Source organism: Lepidochelys olivacea (genome assembly GCF_965140295.1).
Source record: "Lepidochelys olivacea isolate rLepOli2 genome assembly, chromosome: 1".
NCBI classification, from domain to species: Eukaryota; Metazoa; Chordata; order Testudines; family Cheloniidae; genus Lepidochelys; species Lepidochelys olivacea.
Genome location: NC_140411.1, coordinates 217,307,829 through 217,328,603, shown reverse-complemented (window position 1 = coordinate 217,328,603; position 20,775 = coordinate 217,307,829). Strand labels below are relative to the sequence as shown.

Below are 20,775 nucleotides of genomic sequence, written 5' to 3'. Positions count from 1 at the left end.
TCTTCCTTAGCAAGCGGTTCACATTTCCACTTTCTGTAGGATTCCTTTTAGATTTTTGGGTCGTTAAAGAGCTCCTGATGGACACATATTAGTCTCTTGCGATTCTGTCTTTCTTTTGCATCAGCATAGTTTGCAGTTGTGTCTTTAATAGTGTCTACTCCAGAAACTGCCAGGTCTTCTGATCTCCTTTTTTCCCTAAGATTTTCTTCCCTTGGCACCTTACAAACCAGTTCCCATGTTTGTTAAAGTCTGCTTTTTTTTTTTAAGTCCATTGTCTTCATTCTGCTGCTCTCACTCCTTTCTCTCCTCAGAATCATAAAAGCTATTTTTTCATGGTCCCCTTGGTTACTTCTTCCACTTTCTGGAACAAAAAGTTATCCCCAACACATTCCAAGAAATTATTGGATATTTTGCCATATTACTTTTCCAACAGATGTCTGGGTAGATAAAGTGCCCTGTTACTCTCAGGTCTTGTGTTTTGAATATTTCTATTATATGTTCTAATAATGCCACCCTGATTGGGTGATCTATAGTAGACCCCTACCATGACATCACCCCTGTTTTTCCTACTTTGATCTTTGCCCAGAGGCTTTCCGCTGGTCTGCCTCTGACCCCCTTCTGGGGCTCAGAACCTCAGACTTGCCCAAGGTCAGCCAGCAGGCCAGTGGCAGAGCTGGGGATAGTCCCAGTCCAGTGGTGTTTCCACTAGGCCACAAGGTTGCTATGTGATTCCTCAGTGCTCCTCCCCATCCTATACATTTTGTTACAATGTCATGGGAATAATGGCTGTTGTATAGTTGTTTCCAGGGCCTGCAAAGGGGTGGGCTTCCCCTAGATTGCAGCACACACATGGAAGGGGAGAATTCATGGTTTATGTGCCCACTCTCAACCCTCCAATTTCCTCAGCTACCCCTTTCAGTCTCCAAGCCCTCCTGTCTTCTCCCCTCCTCCTCTCTCAATCCTCACTCTCCCCCCCTTGGCTCAGCCCGCCGGACACTTCTCTCCACTACCAGCCATTCCCATTTGTCTTCCTCTCCATAACAAACACTTCCCTGGCTGCAAACCGAAACCCATCTTCTCCTGTTACCACCTACTCTTGCACCCCTGATTCATCCCTCCCCTGAGCATTCACATATGGAAGTTGTTTTCTTTCCAAAAGCAGTTTCAGCATCTTCTGAGTTTTCTGCTGCACTCAGGTTATAATTCCCCCAAAACAAAATCCCCCTTGGAGACAGGCAAATTGGAGCAATTAACCTCCTTTTTTAACACCACTTTCCTTTTCTGGGCTGGAGTTGCACTCACAGTGACAGGGGTGGGGGTGCCTAACTGTAAGGACTACAATTTACCCTCAAAACCACCCACATCTCATACCTGAGTGGCACTTTTCCAGATAGCTAGCTTCTTTCACTGCACATGCTCATTGTAGTCCATCAAGTGTGCATGTAGGCGCACAAGCCTTCACAAGCACCTAACTGGAGAAGCAATCTCTTTTTGAAATAACATTTTAATTGGATTTCCTCCAAAGGGCTGGTGGGTGCCATATTCTCTGTTGGGGGTAACCCTCGAGTGTCTGAGACCCTGGTGCAATGTTCAGAGCACTGGTTTGATCTCTATCTGTGAGCAAAAATAAATTGCCAGCATCTGTCAACTTTAAGGCAACTGGATGTGTTTTTTTTTTCTGGGAGCTCTAGCTCAAGAGTCCCCTGAGCAAATGGCCCCAAGTTTGGATCACTACTACAACCCTGTGCTCCTAGGTGACATGCCAATTTTCAAGGCAATCCAATCAACTATGGAACAGTTCAGCTTTAAAGAGAAACTGGTCTCAAATGTAACTATTTCAGAGCTGTCATTATGCTATAATCAGGGCTTAAATTATCATATAGTATTTCCCAGACCCCCCAATTTCTCTCCATTTGAGGCTCCAGGGCGGGGTGGGGTCTTGGGGCTTCAGTCCCACAGAGCGTGCTGCGGCTAGGAGCTTCTACCCTGCAGCACACTCCCTTCAGTTTTGAAAATATTTACCAGTGCAGAGCTCCGGGCAGCTCTGGCTAAAGTTAAGTCTTGGTTTTAATATCACTACTCTGTAGTTTTTTCCCAATCAGATCCCTCAATGCTACTGTTCTGATTCAGTGAGCTCCTAATAACCTAGGACACAACAACCATGACATGTAAAGACCCGCTTCTTGAATGCCAGCCCCTGCAGTCTCCTTTGAAACCACCAGAGAGGAGATTGCCCCTGCCCCGTGATAATCCATCCCAGGAACGACACTGACCCAAGAGCGGCACATGCTGGTGCAGAGTTTGGTGGGTGCTGTGTGACCCCTCACACAAGGCAGACATGAGCAATAGCACCTGCACTGTAAGAGCCTGATCATCACGTCTGAACATCCTGATTAAACAAAGTGCCCAGTAAACTAGGAAATAATTATTAATTAATTATCTGATGTCACTAGGGCTCCTTCGTCACGTCTTTAGATACAACTGTGCAAGAGAAATGTCCTTCTATCTCCCTTCTCCTTCTTCTCAGGGTACGGCGGGTACAGGCTGGCAAATGGCAGCACAGGGTGTTTGGGGAGAGTGGAGCTTCTCCACGGAGGCGCCTGGGGAACCCTCTGTGACTCCCAGTGGGATTTACAGGCTGCCCACGCCCTCTGCCAGCAGCTTGACTGTGGATTCGCCCTGTCGATGCCAGCAGGGCAGCTCTTTGGCACAGGAGAGGGGCCTGTCTGGAACGGCACGTTTGGCTGTGAGAGGAACGAATCCCGCCTGAGAGACTGTCCTGTTACTGCGCTGGGTACAACTGAGTGTCCCCCTGGGAGCGAAGCCAGCGTGGTGTGTTCAGGTGAGCAGCTGCAGGGGGAAAGAAAAAAATTGGGGATTGGGGAACATCCTGTCGGATCAGTGAGGCTATGCTGATTTACACCAGGTGCGGGTCTGGCCCAACCCAGCCTGCTTCGCAAGAGGAATGGCCAGGGTTATTTGCTCAGGTAAGTTTAGTACAGACATGAATATGTTAGTTACAGTGCAGTGTGCTGCCCAGATTAGGATTTTCATGAGTACTCCCATTGACTACAGTCCTCAAAGTAAGTAGGGGTATCAGAGTGTTGCTGTCTTGGTTTAAGTTCCCCAGATCAGAGACACCGTGAGGGGTGGTGAGGTGGATCCTAGCACTACGCTAGAGTGAACCGGAGAGAATGGCTCTGTGCTATAAACCTGGGGTTTGTGATTCACAGATTCCCTCAGTCTCAGCAGGGCTGACTCAGCCCTTCATCAGGTTGAGGTTGGTGTTGCAGAAGCAACCTATACGCAGAGATCTCATCCATGCTGTGGGGCCATTACAATCCCATTTCACTCTCTGGAAAAGTAGGTGTTTGCCCTGGTGTTCCTGGCCAAAATGCCTCTCCCCATTCCCCTCCCTGCCCGTTGCCCACCACGGGTTGTGTGCTAGTAGGCTGAAGCCCACAGCTGCAGAGCTTGCTCAATGCGTGTATATGTTTATAGACATAAGAACAACAAAACCTACAAAACAAATATTACCAACATAGCCCCCATGGTTGTGAAAGAGTGGGAGGAAGGAGGAAGAGTGGGAGAGAAGAAAGGGGAGTAGGGAGAGGAAGACGAGGAGAGGATGTTGGGGTCTGGCCCATCAGCCCTGCAAGGAACCTTGCTATCAGACGCTCTGCTCCCCAGTGAATAAGGCCTGCCCAGTACCCCTACGTAATGTAAAGTCCAGGCAAGCAGTTGCAGCTTGCAATGGTCAGTGAGACAATCACCAGCCCAATTTTTTTTTCCTTCTGCCCAAAGATTGTAGGAAGAGAGGGATTCTGCTTTGCTGGAATCCCAAAAACAGATAGCCAGGCATGTACTGTGTGTTGGTCTAGCCCCAATCTTCATCACAGAGCAACAGTTCACCCTGGTGTGACATGCAGGTCAGCTTAGCCGATCCCACACTTTCCTGGTATGTACAGGAATTTTTACCAATCATGGAACACTACCTGGCAACATGGGACAAAATTCAGTCAACAAACAGAAGGAACAGGGAGACCAAAAAAGATTGAAATATTAAACAAAACCCAACAATATTTTTAAATAAAAATTAAAAAAGGACAGCAACATTTTTGTATCTGAAATTTTTGTCACAGAAAGGAAATTTCTTTCAAATTCACTTCATTCAAACCAGCAATTGTGAGTCGTATTTTTTTCATTAGAAAATTTTCAACCATCTCTCCCCTAACAGCAGCTTAACTATATGAGACTCAAACTCCCTTCAGCAGGGCCTGAGTGAGGAAGGACGGGATTATTCTCCCACTACTCTTTTTATCTCAGGCAATGTCATTCTTTCCTCTCCCCAGTGTAAACGCTGTTAGCTCCATCTCTTACATAAACACCATTAGAACATAAGAACAGCCATACTGGGTCAGATCAATGGTCTATGTAGCCCAGTATCCTGTCTCTGATAGTGGACAGAGCCAGATGTTTCAGAGGGAATGAACAGCACAGGGCAATTTCCAGTGATCCATCACCTGTTGTTCAATCCAGCTTCTGGCAGTTGGAGGTTTAAGGAAACCCAGAGCATGGAATTGCATCTTTGACCATTTTGGCTAATAGCCTTTGATGGACCTGTCCTCCTTGAATATAGCTAATTCTCAGCCAGTTATACTTTTGGCCTTCTCAACAAGTTTCACGGGTTGACTGTGGACTGAGTGAAGAAATACTTCCTTTTGTTTGTTTTAAATCTGCTGCCTATTAATTTGAAATGGCAGTAGCATGATAGTTAAGGTTGCACCAGAGTTTTTCTTTAGGCAGAGAAATTAAACTTTCACCGGAATTGCCCATTTTGTATATTAGGATTGAATTTAAAATGTTATGCATATGTAACCCTCGAGTCAGCAGCAACATCTACGGGTTCCTCTTAATAATACAGAACAGAACCTGCTCAAGTCCCCACTCAGTAATCTGGGAAAACTGATGACCATAGATAGAAGGTGATACAGTACAGGTAGGAACAGAAGAGAAACAGTCAAATGAAAAAGAGTCCCAGTCAATTGCATCACGTAATGACAGACAGCAAAAAAGTGACACATTTTATAAGTGCTTGTATATGAATGCTTGAAGTCTGAATACTAAGATGGGTAAACTTGAGAGCCTGGTGTTAAATGGGGATATTGATGTAACAGGCATCACAGAAACTTGGTGGAACAATGATAATCATGGGACACGGTAATCCCAGGGTACAAAACATACCCAAATGACAGAGTAAATCATGATGGTGGGGGAGTGGCACTATATGTAAAAGACAGTATAGAGTAGTACAGAAGAAAACCTTTAATGAATCAAACTGTACCATAGTATTTCTAAATACCTAGGTCTAAGTATTAGACCTATTTTCGGACAGTGTCTCTATTGCAAGAGACTGCCCAGCATGCACCAGCAGTGAGGCTCCCCACTAACAGCTGAAATCACTGAGAGCTGTGTTAAGGTTGCGGGGGGAGGGGGATGAAGACATCTTGGCAAACTGGTGTGGCAAGGGGTGTGGCAAGCGGCTAGCAGGGCGGGTGGCAGAGAGGCTGGTGGAGACTGCCAGAGCAGAGCTCCACAGGGGCATGGCAATTGGCCATTGAGGCAATGAGCGAGTACCCGAGCAGTGTAGCGTGTAAGGTGCCTCCTTACCCCCACCCCTGCCTTAGACACAGGGTGGGAGGTGAACTCTGAGGATGAACCTCTGAACCCTGGGGCTGCACTGGCCAAGGACAGCAACTGTGAGTGTGGTACACAGAAGGGACGGGCACGTTAAAGGGACTTTTGGGTTGCTGGACTTAAGATCTTGAGGGGAAAAGGACACTGCCCCACTTCCTTGGGGGTGGGTCTTTTGCTTATGTTTTTTGTTTATGAACCCTAGTTGCAGTGTTTTCCCAAATTAATGCTGAGTTAATTCCCTCCTTTCATTAAAGTGTTTTTGCTACACTCAGACTCTGTGCTGGCAAGAGGGGAAGTATTGCCTCTTAGAGGTGCCCAGGGGGTGGTGTGTAATTGACCCAGGTCACTGGGTCGGGGCTCGAGCCGGTTTTGTGTTGTGTTATTGAAAAGGAACCCCTAGATACTGAACCCAGCCCTTGTTGCTGCTGGCTCCACCTGGCAGAAGGGTTACATCTACACTATGCTCCTTGTGTTGGCAGAGTGAATCCACACTACCAGCTCTTGCAGAGACACAGAGCAGTGCACTGTGAGTAGCTATCCCACTGTGCAACTAGCTGCAGGGTGCTTTGGGAAGGGTTTGCAGTGCCTCATGGGGCAGATACAGACTCACATGATGCAGGTTTCTCAATCCCATTGTTCCATGGGCATCCTACTAGACTTCCAATCACTTTTCAACTGAAGTGTGTCAGGGGAATAGGGGAGAGTGTTTGGCAGGAGACAGAGACAGAGTCTGTGTGTGGAAGTTTGTGAGAGATTGTGTGAGGGGGATTGTATATGTGAGAGAGACAGAGTGTGTGTTGGGGGAGTGTGTGTGTTGGGGGAGAGTGTGTCAGCATACTGTCTCTTTAAGTTCAGGCAGCAGCTTGAGCAACCAATTCTGAGGTAGAGGGAGAGGGACACCCTGCCACACATCAGTCCCCGGGCTCTGCAAAGGACAGCTGTCTTTCCCCCTTCCTCCCCGCAACAGAAGGCCACTGTGCCTGTCTTCTCTGCCTGCCGCTGTGTTCCTAGTGCCAGGGAGAGCAGGATTCCACATTAATGGTTCCTTCTGAGTTCTCCCACAGCCTCCTCAACTGCCAGGAGCAGCATCCTCAGCAGCTCTGTCAGCTTTCCATGCTGAGGAATGTCAAAGCTTCCCAGAGCTTTGAAAGGGGAGCGGTGCATGCCCGCGTAGCGAGATGCAGGGCAGCAGACTTCAAAACTGTGAGAAGAGTGGTCAGGGCAGGCATTATGGGATACTGGGATAGGCCAGTTATGGTGACATAATGAAGGGCAGCGTCTACACTGACGCTTTGTAGCTTTAACTTTGCTGCAAAAAGCCTATAGGGCTCTGGCCTTTGTTCAGGGAAGGACAGCAAAGGGTCTAGGAACCCAGGCCCTCAGGTAGGGCAGAGCACCCAACAGTCTTAGGGGCTCTGCCTTTTGGTTGGGGCAGATCAGAAAAGGGTCTAGGAACCCAGGCCCTCAAGCAGGATGGGACACCAAATAGTCAAAGGGGCTCTGACATCCTGGCTCTGACAGATGGCAGATAAATGCAGGCCTCCTAGCCTAAGGTGGGGAGGCTGCCACCCGAGGGGTGGGGTTGGTAGAAGTGGGGTAGGGAGACCTGGATCCACCCTACTCCACCGGGTCCCAGTCCAGGGCCCTAACAGTGGTGGATCAATCCACCACTGGGGCAGCAGGGATCCAGCCACAACATGCTGACCTGGCTTCAGGCAGCAACACAGCCAGACTACAGTCAGTTGTCCCTGGGCTTCTTCCTCCCCTCCCCTTAGGCTGTCCCTGGATCCTGTCCTTCATCTCACCGGGATATATGGCCAGTGGTAGTCCCAGCAGCTCCTCAGTCTCTGGAGTGACTGGCAGCTCTGGAAACTCAGGCAAGTCTTCAGGGTGGCAGAGGTCCTCTTTGGCATCCTGCTCTGGCAGCGCAGTGGGGGAGAAGCGTCTGTCTCCCTCAGCAGCTCCAACACAAGTGAGCTGTGGGGCCCACCTCCTTTTTACACAGTGTCATTAACTCTAACATACCTTTTCACAACTCTTCCACTTTTAGCAGTAGTCCAAAAATGAGTATCTTCTTCTGTACCTGGAACTTGAGACGTAGCTTCAGAATTAGTGACAGAATGAATTTCCTTTCACCTCTGTGTTCTCTTCTTTTGCCTTGGAATTAGGGGTTCACTTCTGAGGTGTCAGCTAGGACCTGAGGGAACATGTCTCAGAAGCCTGGCATTTTGAATCGAGATACAATCATCCTCTTAGAAATATGCATTTTTGCATTTTGCATATCAGCCCTGTTCTTCACAGATTCTGTGAGCAGGGCTTGCCTCTTGCTCACAATTTAACTTTGCTTTATATCAGCAAAGCTTTGACCACTAATTTAGCCCTGGCCTCAGGCCTCATACCAGGCTTCTGATACAAGGGCTTATGTTTCAGGCCTTCTTCCTACTACAGTACTGAATCCTTTATATAGGCCTCAGAAGCACTGTAAGGTCCAAAATGAATTTTAAAGACTCTGTAACAAACACAGTGAATTAAAATGGTGGATTCCTGGAGTCAGGTCATTACACAACTTGCCAGACGCCTTCCCAGCATCAAGTTTAACAAAAACGTTTCAGTGGTTCATGGCATGGAACATTATTTATCTTTTGTAAGTACAGAGTGATGCTCTCTAACCACAAGTTTATTAAGTTTTCTTAAATTTGGTCTTCTCAAAGTCTGATCTCTTCATTATCATTTCTCATGCCCATTCTGTCCCCTTCCTATGGGGAGCTGCGGGGTTGCTGCCTGCAGGCAAGGGCAGTGCACAGAGTTGCCTGGCCAAACCCTGAGCCTAGGAGCCAGACATGTTGGTTGCTTCCGGGAGCCGCTCGAGGTAAGCACCGCCTGGCCGGAGCCCGCACCCCTCACCGCCTTCTGCACCACAAACCCCTCATCCCCAGCCACACCCCAGAGCCCGCATCCCCAACCAGAGCCTCAGCCCCTCCTGCACCCCAACCCCTACCCCAGCCCGGTGACAGTGAGTGAGGATGCGGGAGAGCAAGAGACAGAGGGAGGGGGGATGGAGTGAGTGGTGGTATGGCCTCAGAGAAGGAGCGGGGCAGGGGCATTGTCTCGGGGAAAAGGCAGGGCAAGGGGTGGGGAAAGGGTGTTCAGGTTTTTGTGATTAGAAAGTTGGCAACCCTATATGTCTGTGTGTGGGCTGCTGCCAGTCAGACATACCTTGGCTCTCACCAGCATTGGGTATATTGCCGGGTGACTCCAACATACATTTCTGGGGGAAGATCCCAGACTGAAGGTATGTCCGGTACTGCCCAGCCCTCTCCTGAACAATACAAACTGATATAAAGTCAATTTTATTAATAGAAATGATATGCACAAATCTTGTTTCCAAAACAAACTTCCATTCACATAATAAAACAAGTTAATTAATTACAAAGAGATAGATTTTAAGTAAATACAAGTAATGAGGCAGAACAGTCAGAAATGGTTACAAGACAAATAAAGATAAAACACAACTACTGCCTAACTTAACAAACTATGTTAAATTCAAAGCCAAGTTTTTCTCATCAAAGGCTCTAACAGTCTTACTGGCCAAACTTCTTAGGCCAGGACCCTTTCTTCTGTTTAATGGCTGCTTCCTTTGTTCCTTCTGGTGCAGTGAATCAGTGGGCAGAGAGAGTAAGACAGGAGGAGGGGGGGCATGGAGTGCTTGTCCCTCATTTTTATAGTATCAGTCCCCCTCTTGGAAAACATTTCCAGTCTCTACGTAAAAGAATAAATGGACACAAATCAGACGTCAAGAATAATATCATTCAAAAACCAGTTGGAGAACACTTTAATCTCTTTGGTCACTCGATTACAGACCTAAAAGTGGTAATTCTTCAACAAAAAAACTTCAAAAACAGACTCCAACGAGAGACTGCTGAATTGGAATTAATTTGCAAACTGGATACAATTAACTTAGGCTTGAATAAAGACTGGGAATGGATGGGTCATTACACAAAGTAAAACTATTTCCCCATGTTTATCCATCCCCCTCCCCCCACTGTTCCTGAGACGTTCTTGTCAACTGCTGGAAATAGCCCACCTTGATTATCACTACAAAAGGTCCCCCCCCCCCGGCTCTCCTGCTGGTAATAGCTCACCTTACCTGATCACTCTCATTACAGTGTGTATGGTAACACCCATTGTTTCATGTTCTCTGTGTATATAAATCTCCCCACTGTATTTTCCACTGAATGCATCCGATGAAGTGAGCTGTAGCTCCCGAAAGCTTATGCTCTAATAAATTGGTTAGTCTCTAAGGTGCCACAAGTCCTCCTTTTCTATTTCCAGCTGAGATTCAGGAAACAGAAAGTCTCCAGGAAAGGATGTTTCCTGCTATTTTTCCTCACCTATTTGAGGTTTCTTTGTCCACCCTTCCTGCTTGATGATCCTGTTTACTGCTTAAATGCAAATTAAGCAAAGCACATATTCCTTTGTTTGAAACAGATGTTTGCCAACCTCAGTTTGGAACATGTATTAAGATCACCATGCAGTGGAATCTTATAACTTCACTTACAATGTTGACACACCCATTTTACCAGGAAATATTGACCAACAAATTATGAATTTTCAGATGATACCATACAAGACATACTTTGTACAGAGATTATTACAACAGTGTGTAGGGTGCAGACACGGGTACATTCTGTCACACCCTCCTACATCTGAGCTCATAAAATAAGCTCCTCTGCCTCTGAGTCAATGCTATAAGAGAGCTCACACTTTCCCACATCAATCTGGGGACTCTTTTACTTAAGAGTTTCTTTATTTTATTCCTTTCTGCGAACTTTAGCATGGTGTCCCACTATGTTTTTTTACTGTCTGTACATTTAGCACTCCTTTTCCCACATTTATCTTGTGAATGCATAGACTGGCCACGATACTAACAAATGCCATTATCATGTACCGTGCATTTTGTGCATATGCTGAAGATTTATTTTGTTTATTAAAACAACTGTTAGCTGTGAGCCTGCACTGTGTAAATGCTCTGATCTGAAGACACAAGAGAAAGAATTCTAGATTCTGCAGGCACTGACTCAGACAGTCCTGCCATTGCCACTACTATTTTCTATGTTTAAACTCAACCGTTGCTAGAATTTTCCCTGTAATGTTTTGCGAGCACACTTCCCAGCGAGTTAATCTCTAATTACATCTGATTCAAATGTGTCAAAAATGACAAGACTTCGCTAATTCCCTCAATATATTTACATAGGGGTGGATGGATTTGACAGCCATTTGCATTCTCTGTCTGAATTTGCACAGTTCATATACTATGTTTTATATGGAATAGCATAACCATCTAAAGGCACCTCCTTCCAAGCAGTAGGTCCAAATTCAACAGTTACTCCCAGGCTTGACTTGGTTGGAATTCAGCCTGGTTCTGACTTCTCCTCCTGCCTTAGCAGGCTACTCCCAATCCTCCTAGCCAGGTAAGTCCCCTGATATCAGGGTCTTCCCTGCAGGATTCTTTCCTCAGTCTCTGCCACAGCTTCTTGAGTTTCCCCCCACTATCTCCAGCTTCCTGCTGCACTTTACTGGGGAATCATCTGTCTTCCATCAGGCCCCATTAAGGCTGTTAAGGCAGCATGGGTGGCTCCCTCACTAATCAGGATTGGCTGGCCCCAGGCCTCCAGCCCTTAAAGGCAAGCCACCCTGTTTCAAGGAATCTCTTAATCCAGTTCCTGCTGTTATTTTGTTAATATAATGGTTAAATGAAAGGCCTGAAGCCTTAGACTTGCCGCTTGTTTGAGAATACAACTGTGCGGTCAAGAGAAAAGGATTTGTGAAGGTATTTGGGTAAATTGGGGATTGCCATCTTTCTACCACTCTTGCCTTCCAACCTGACTGCAACTGATCTGTGTGCAGAGTCTAAGTCATAGATGGATTCCTTCTTCTTTTGGGAGATTGCCAATAGACGACATTAAGCAGATCATAAGGTGAATGAGGCTTGGGGCCTGCAAGGCCAAACTTCTGCTTGAGTTGGGGAGGGGGGAATAGAGGGAGCTGAAACACTTTCCCAACTTTGGGGAAAAGGGCTGGGAACTCCCTACCTAAGTAGTGAGAGAGACTGAACTGGGGTTTAGGCCCAGAGGGCTAGTATGTAAGGACCCTAGGAGTCAAATGTTTTAATTACCTTTGGACTGAGTGAGTTATTAAAGGGATCTGAAGAGGGGAACAGAGGCAAGGTACAGCAGACTGACCTCTGGCCATGAGGGGGCACTCAGGAGGCAGCCAATCCTTATTACAGTCCCTAAATTCTTTGGTTTTGTGTCTGTCCAAGCCACTCCCCCTCCTCTTACCATTTCTTGCATTTCCTATTAGCCACATACAGCATGCCATAGCCGTCTCCTGCTTGGATCACATCTGCTGGATAAGGGGATTCCCATCCTCACTGTGGGCAGCCTGGCTTCCATCCCACTGGGAACAGTCTTGTGTCTACATGCAAAGGCATTTTGGCTGAGATCAGCTGGTAGCTTCTGTCCTGCAGAGGAAAATGGGAGATAGTGGCCATTTTTTCATAAAAGCAAAAGCCATGAGAGGGCCCCAGATTTTCCTGGGAACACAGCAGCTTTAAAAAAAAAAAAGCACATAGGTTTGCGAGACTCGTGATAATGTTGTGTGATTGGGCTACTTTGAGACTGTCCAGTCTTTGCTCTCAATGCAGATCCTCTGCTGCTGGGCACTGACTCTGCTGGTAATAGCAATGGGGGTGGAGCTCAGTGCTCTTTGTAATTCTGTTCTGTCTCTCATAGGTGCTGATGAGCTGAGGCTGGTCAATGGAAGCAGCCCCTGTGCCGGGAGAGTGGAGGTTAAACACCAGGCTCAGTGGGGGACGGTGTGTGATGATAACTGGGACATGGCAGCTGCTGGGGTTGTCTGTAAGCAGTTGGGATGTGGAGTTGCTCTCAGTGCCCATCATTATGCTCATTTTGGAGAAGGATCTGGACAGATATGGCTGGATAACACTGTCTGTCGTGGTACCGAGTCTGCTGTCTGGGAATGTGAACACAACAGTTGGGGTGAGCATGACTGCAGGCATGGAGAGGACGCTGGAGTGACCTGTTCAGGTAAGGAATTGGCCAATTCAGTCCTACAAGCAAATCCTTTGAGAGAAAAAGGCTTGAACCCAGAGGCATCATGGGCCTGTGACCCTAATGAGAAATGAATAAAAACGAGAGTAAATTCTGTAATTATTATCCATCTTACTGGATAGTATAAAAACCTTGGGGGATTCCTATCAAATGAGAATTCCTATCTCTGAAGGGTTTTCATTATCCCAGTCTTCATAGTTTCAGTACCATGTCTTTCATTTTCCTTTTAATGGTGGCAGAGGGGTGTTTAGTCCAGCTGCAGGAGGCTGAACCATGGACCTGGGGGTCCTCACAAGGAGAAGACCCTGATCTGTCTGGCAACTTCTCTGCTCTGCAGGGCTGAACATCTTTGTGATGCAGTTCACTTAGTCAGGTCCAGTGCTGCCTGCTCTACAGGGCACTGTGACTGATTCCTAGAAACTGAGAGCAGGGACAGGATGAAAGGCAACCACATGATCTTGGGGTGAAGGGGCAGCTAATGGCCCTCTCCCTACCCCCACATATTTATAGCTGCAGGATCAGATTTCCCCTATTTCCCATTAAGCTCCATTGATGGGAACTGGAGGAAAAATATAAGAAAGTAGGACTTCCCTCTACCCCCTTAATAGTGTCCCCCCTCTCTCCCTTCCCCTTTTATTCTCCCTCGCATTGGAATCCCCATCTTTACCTTCTTCAACAGATGCCCACCTGGTACTATACTTCCCCTCCCTGCTCTCCTTCCTTGAGCATGTCAAAACCTGGAACTCCTGTTGCAAGGGAAATTACAAAAGTAGTAGTAGTAATAATAATAAATAATAAATAATTCTGATTTGGAACAAGAATTTTGAATTTCAGAATTTCTGTGTAACAAGAATGCTGAAATTTAATTTCAACCTTATGGAAACATATTTGTTTGGACTTTATATGTTCAACTATTCTGTATTATACATAAAATAAAAAGTTTAAGTTAAATGTTCTAAGGCTGAAATGAAATATTTTGATTTTATAAAATCTTTTTGATAACTTTTCATCTGAAGTTTGACAAAATTAGTCTATTTCTGCAGAACGTTTTGATTTTGTCAAAACCAGCTTTTTCAGATGGAAATCTGTTCCATCATAAAAATTTTGAGCAGCTCTACTCTTTCCCCTAGGTGTCCTCATTTGTGCCTCCCTATTCTGTTCTCCCTCTTCTCCTCTTCCTGTGTATGGGATATATATCTCTGTCTCTTCAAGTCCCTCCCTCTGACTGCTCTCCCTGCCCTGAAGGTCTTGTTTTCTCTTCCCCCACCCCACACATGTTCTTCATCTCTCTTCAGAGCACAGAGGAATAGAGATGAGAACTCCTTGTAGAAATTATATGGGACTACTCCCTGCCCCGAGGAGTGAGATTAATGGACACATCAGGAAGGAAGGAAGTATGAAAGAGGAGGGTACCAAGGGAGGGGGAGAGTGGAAGACAGATGAAAAAGTAGAAAGTAGGAGGAAAGTAGAAATGCAGGGAAAGAAGAATGGAGTCAAATCATTCTCCTTTATCTGGATAAGCTGTTTGTCCTACATTTCCATTTGATTGACTGAAGTTTAAGCCACTTGACTCATATTGGGTGTACACAGGTAAAACAGTCCATTTGCAGGCTCCATAGGAGGCCTGGATCCGGGAGAGCTAAGCATTCCTCTGTCAGTGTGAGCAAGTAATCAAGGAAGAGCTCAGCTGCCGCTCACACAGGCAGAGATGAAGTACTGAGCAATTGCCCTTTGCTGCCCTGCTGTTCCCCTCAGGGGTTCCCTCCTTGCTAGGGCTGGATTAACCTAATACAGGAGCCTAGGCTCATCTGCCTCTGAAGCAGTACCGCTCTCTGTGTGTGATGGTAGTAGAAAGAGTCAAGTATGCAAGAGCTTTCTAAAGAGACTGTGGGCCCCTGCCATTGCCACCAGGGCATCAGGCTGGCCAGGACCTCCCTCATTCCCTGCTCCCTCTCTTCAGGTAGGCTGGGGTCTGGTCCAGGACGAAGGTGGTCTCAGGTCCCCACCAATCCGGGACAGGACTCTGTGTGTGTGAACCACACACAGTCACCTGACACAGCCCTTTGCTCTGGGACATGGGAGGTGCCATACACCGGGCCCTCTACTCCAGTAAGTGGAAGAGTAATGGCAGGCTGGAGGCTCCCTCCATTCTAATCCCTGCTTCTCCCCAAAGAGCTTTAGGGTAGCAGCATCAGAGGCAATGGGTTTGACCCGGTTGAAGAGCAAGAGTGACAGCGCTAACCCACAACCGCTGCAGCGGGATAGCATATGTGATCTCTGTGGAGAAGGGAGGTCCATTGGTCCCTTATGGTCCAACCACAGAGGACGCTTGAAATGAAAGAGTTCTTTTAACATAGTTTGCTTGAATAAATTTCTGTCAATGGAGCAAGGATTCCTTCAGAGCCCTGCCCCATTCCAAATGCATCTATACATTGAATTAGATGGAGATTTTAAAAAATGATTAGTACAGTTCCATGTTGTTACATATGCAGATACAGTGATGATAAAATATTGGAGATTATTAAAAACATCTTTATCATTATTAAAATATTAGTGCATGTCAAGGTTCCTTCCCCACTCTGAACTCTAGGGTACAGATGTGGGGACCTGCATGAAAACCTCCTAAGCTTACTTTTACCAGCTTAGGTTAAAACTTCCCCAAGGTACAAATTAATTTTACCCTTTGCCCTTGGATTTCCACTGCCACCACCAAACTTTATCTGGGTTTACTGGGAAACGTAGTTTGGACACGTCTTTCCCCCCAAAATCCTCCCAACCCTTGCACCCCACTTCCTGGGGAAGGTTTAGTAAAAATCCTCACCAATTTGCATAGGTGACCACAGACCCAAACCCTTGGATCTTAGAACAATGAAAAAGCATTCAGTTTTCTTACAAGAAGACTTTTAATAGAAGTAAAGGAATCACCTCTGTAAAATCAAGATGGTAGATTCCTTACAGGGTAATTAGATTCAAAACATAGAGAATCCCTCTAGGCAAAACCTTAAGTTACAAAAAAGACACACAGACAGGAATATTCATTCTATTCAGCACAGCTATTTTCTCAGCCATTTAAAGAAATCATAATCTAACACATACCTAGTTAGATTACTTACTAAGTTCTAAGACTCCATTCCTGTTCTGTTCCCGGCCAAAGCATCACCCAGACAGACACAGACCCTTTGTTTTTCTCCCTCCTCCCAGCTTTTGAAAGTATCTTGTCTCCTCATTGGTCATTTTGATCAGGTGCCAGCGAGGTTACCTTTAGCTTCTTAACCCTTTACAGGTAAAAGGATTTTTCCTCTGGCCAGGAGGGATTTTAAAGAGGTTTACCCTTCCCTTTATATTTATGACAGTGCACATGAGCAAAATACATTTCCATAGCCTTATAACTCAGCCAAATCAGAGTGGATCATCACCCTATATAGCAAGTATCTTCTCTCCAAATTTCAAGTTTTTGTCCTATTCCACTGAGATGCTAGAACTGTTCAACACGCTCAAAAATGTACTTATTTCACTGCTGTCTTTCCCAAAAGTGGTTGAAATACCTAGCTCCGTCTTTTTTTAAAGATTCACATTTGACAGAGGACAGACCTGGAAAATTTCAGGTCAAAAGTTTAACAACACTATAAGCAACAGAACAAGGGCTTTAGGATGCAAAATGCTTAGTCAACATTGGGTATAACTAGAGGCACAAGTTATACACACTGTTAAGAATGCCAATGGCTGCTACCCCAGCAGTGAACTCTACCCACCTATACAGCTGTACCTTCACAGAAAAACAGGAACTGCCATAGCAGATAAAGGTCTCCTGCCTGTTTGAAAATATCTTAGTGCTGGTACAAGAAAGTCAACTTAATTTTAGTCAAGTGTGAGGGAGATTATGGGATGTCAATGTAACTAACACTGATGGATTTACTGACGGTCTAGGACGCCTTGAGCCCCAGCTGATTGGAGGGAATACTGCCTGCTCAGGACGTGTTGAAATAAGACATGGAGACACATGGACCACAGTCTGTGATTCACACTTGGACCTTCAAGCCGCCAGTGTTATCTGTAATGAATTAGACTGTGGAACAGTTGTATCCACCCCAGGAGGATCACACTTCAGTGAAGGATATGGGTCAATCTGGTCTGAGAAGATCCATTGCTTGGGGAATGAATCACAGCTTGTGTACTGTCCCAGAACATTGCATCCTAATGAGACATGTTCACACTCAAGTGATGCCAGCATTGTATGCTCTGGTAAGGATTCAAAGTGATAACTTTAAAATATTTATAATGTGTCTTACAGCTGGGTTGCTCAGCATCTCTCTACACAGATCACCATATTCATCCACATTTTTCCCCTGTGAACCTACAAGCCTTTGCACTACTGGTTACAGTGATACTTCAACAGGTTCCTGACTGCTAGGAGAGATGACTCCACTCTCTCTTCCTCTCCCAGTGCTCTAGTTGCCAGGAGAGGATCAAGAAGAGCATTATTGTCTCGATCCCTTGTCCTTGTGTTGAAGTGGAACAGTTCTGCTCTCCAGTAGCACTCTCACTCACACTCTGTCTCTTCCTGTCCCCTCCCTCCTGCCACAATTTGCATGTTATTCAGGGCTTCTTGGATGCTAAGCATGCCCTACTCTGACATGTTTCTAAAGGGAGTGGTATCGTGTAAAGGTCAAAACAGAAAACCAAGAATTGGGAAACCTGATTTATTTCCCACTCTGACACTGACTCTGTCACTCAATCTTTGTTGCAGTTTACTCATATGTAAAATGGGGATAATAACACTTCCCCCTCTCTACCCCATTGTAAGTTTTAATCCATTAATGTTTATAAAGAGCTTTGAAATCCTTGGACATAAGGTGCCAGAGAAGCACAAAGTATTATTATTTTTAGAACTTGCATGATAGAGTTCCTAGTTGCAGTCACCTTTATTTGCTATAGCTCAGTGGTTTGAGCATTGGCCTGCTAAACCCAGGCTTGTGAGTTCAATCCTTGAAGGGGCCATTTAGGGATCTGGGGCAAAAATTGGGGATTGCTCCTGCTTTGAGCAGGGGGTTGGACTCGATGACCTCCCTTCCAACCCTGATATTCTATGTAACTGTCTGTACTACCGATTGATACTGATGTAAATATTAGGAATAATTGTGTACAAAAAGTCTACCAAAAATTAAGATTTTTGCATCCAAAATTGCAGGAAATGCTAACAGTAGGGTTGCTCATGCAATCTCAACTCTGGCCCCTTATGCTTTATCATATAATCTTTAATTACATGATCACATGCTATTATTTCCCATGCTATCTTGCCTCATCTATTGTGCGTCTTGTTCCTTTCTCTCACACCTTTGTGCTTTATAAACTCACCTGGCTCCTATAACATTCCCATATTATTATTGTTATTTAACAGTTAGGTTTAGGGCCCTACCAAATTCACAGCCATGAAAAACATGTCACAGACCATAAAATCTGGTCTCCCCCTGTGAAATCTGGTCTTTTGTGTGCTTTTAACCTATACTATACTATACTATATTGACCCAAAAGGGAGTTGCAGTGGGGGTGGCAAGGTCATTTGAGGAGTGTCATGGTATAGCCACCCTTACTTCTGTGCCGCCTTCAGAGCTGGGCGGCCAGAGAGCAGTGGCTGTTTGCCAGGCGCCCAGCTCTAAAGTCAGCACCCCGCCAGCAGTAGCATAGAAGTAAGGGTGGCAATACTATACCAAGCCAACCTTGCTTCTGCACTGCTGCCTTCAGAGCTGAGCGGCTGGAGAGTGGCGGCTGCTGACTGAGGGCGCAGCTCTGCAGGAAGCAGCGCAGAAGTAAGGGTGACAATACCACACCAGGCCATCCTTACTTCTGCGCTGCTGCTGGCAGCGGCTCTGCCTTCAGAGCTGAGATCCCAGCCAGCAGCCACCGCTCTCCAGCCGCCCAGCTCCGAAGGCAGCGCCGCCGCCAGCAGCAGCGCAGAAATAAGGGTAGCAGTACTGCTACAATAACCTTGCGACCCCCCACCCCACCCACACAACTCCTTTTTGGGTCAGGATCCCTACAATTACAACACTGTGAAACTTCAGATTTAAATAGCTGAAGTCATGACATTTATGATTTTTAAAATCCTGTGACTGTGACATTGACCAAAATGGACCGTGAGTTTGGTAGGGCCCTAGTTATGTTGCAGTAATATCTAGAAGCCACAACCAGGTCGAGGCCCCATTGTGCTAGACACTACAAAGACATAGAGAAAATAACAATCCCTGGCACAAAGAGCTCACACTCCAAGACATAACAGGGGGATGAGACAAGCAAACTGGTCAAGGTAGGAGTGGGAGGAGATGCTAATAAAAATAGTGTGTGCACAATTTTTTACCATTATTCATAGGCTGTGGAGCCAGGGGGACCACCCAGGCCATGATCTGACCACTTTTTGGCCAGGCCAAACCTGAGTGGTGCTGTGACCCTGCGTGGCAGGTTGCAATGCCATTCACTCACATTAGGAGGGTGTGAGTATAGGGGCTCATGGGCCAGTCTGCTGATAGGTGAGGGGCATTAGACAGTGGAAGAGAAGGGTCAGGTGGGGAAGCGGGCAAATCTGTGTTTCCTGCACACACACTTTAATGGCATTCTGCAGCCCGTGTTATAGGACAGTGATGACAACTCACCAGCTGCCTTACCATTGTCAGGTTGCCTGTTGCTCTATGAATTTATGGAAGAGGTGAGTTTTGAGGAGGGACTTGAAGGAGGATTAGATGATGCTGTTATGGCTTTTGACTGGGAGTTCTTCCTACGCAAGGGAGGAACATACAGAGATGTTTAAGGGAGAAGCAAGCAATGAAGGCTGCCTTCACTGGCAGAGCAATGGTGGGAGTTAACAGCTTGATAAGTAGAGTTAAGCAGATAATTGATTTGTTCAGTTCAAAGACCAAAAATAAACACCTGAAAACTAAACAAAGTCAAATTTAAAAAAATTGTTTTTGGTCAAATGAAACATTTTGTTTGTCCCCAAATAATTTTATTTCAGTTTTTGGTTTAGTTTCATTTTTCAATTTTTTCACCCTTTTGTGGGTTTTTAAAACAAATGTAGCTAAATTTCTAAGCAAAATGTCATTTTGAAGTGAGAAGTCATTTTTTTTTTCATTTCAAAATGGATGAAATGAACCATTTGGACTTTTTCTTTTTCTTTTTCCTGAAACTATTGACCAAATGCAAATCAGCAAGTTCCTGTGCAGACAGGACTGTAAGGCTTTGAGCAGTGAGTGAAAGATGGCAAAAAGGTTGCTGGGATTGCAGGTGGGGGAATTAATCAAAGTGGAGAAGGAGAGTTGCTTGGCTAAGAAAATGGCAGATTTGAAGGAGCAGAGCATGAATGTGTAGTGAAGGAAGTCAGACTGGCTATAGGATTTCCACCAGAGACACTCTACTGCAGGTGACTAGGAGTGTTTGGGGTGAGGCTGGGCTGGGGTTGGCAGGCCGGACCTTGCAGTGGGAGAGTGGGGCTAAAGAGTCAAAGGTGCAGGAAACAGCCACCATGTCGCTGCAGGAAAGAAAAGAGAGGAGAAACTAAGCAGGTCATTGACATTGATGGACTGGAAATCAAGGAAGGACCAGACAATGTGGCAAGAGGGAGGAAACTGATGGGCAATGCTAGAAATGACCAGGTGATGGCCAAAGCAGGGGAAGTCAGCAACAGCAATATGCAAAAGAGAGCTATGCTAGTTGAAGACCAGGTCGAGTGAACGTCACATTAGGGGAGTGGGAGAGCTGATCCAGGCCTGTAGGTCAATGCAGAGGGGAGGGCGAGGAGACGGGTAGCTAAGAGGTTAGAAATTGAGCTTGTTTCAAATTTTTTAACATATCCTTCTTTCATTGGAAAATACTAATTTGTCAAAACTCAAACTGCGGGAAAAGTTGGTTTTGGCAAATTTTTTGAAAAAAGTTTCAAAATTGTTGAAATGTCCCA

At 45.8% G+C, this 20,775-nt stretch overlaps 1 protein-coding gene across 1 annotated transcript in view; it reads left to right on the top strand.

The window, feature by feature from the left end:
- Positions 1-20,775, top strand: part of LOC311520737 (scavenger receptor cysteine-rich type 1 protein M130-like) — a gene marked incomplete at both ends in the record, with an annotated part of 61,801 nt that overhangs the window by 13,154 nt on the left and 27,872 nt on the right. The window contains 2 exons of the mRNA XM_084628454.1: positions 12,492-12,806; positions 16,758-17,072. Coding sequence (XP_084484580.1) covers positions 12,492-12,806; positions 16,758-17,072 — 630 coding nt within the window. The remainder of the gene's footprint in view (positions 1-12,491; positions 12,807-16,757; positions 17,073-20,775) is intronic.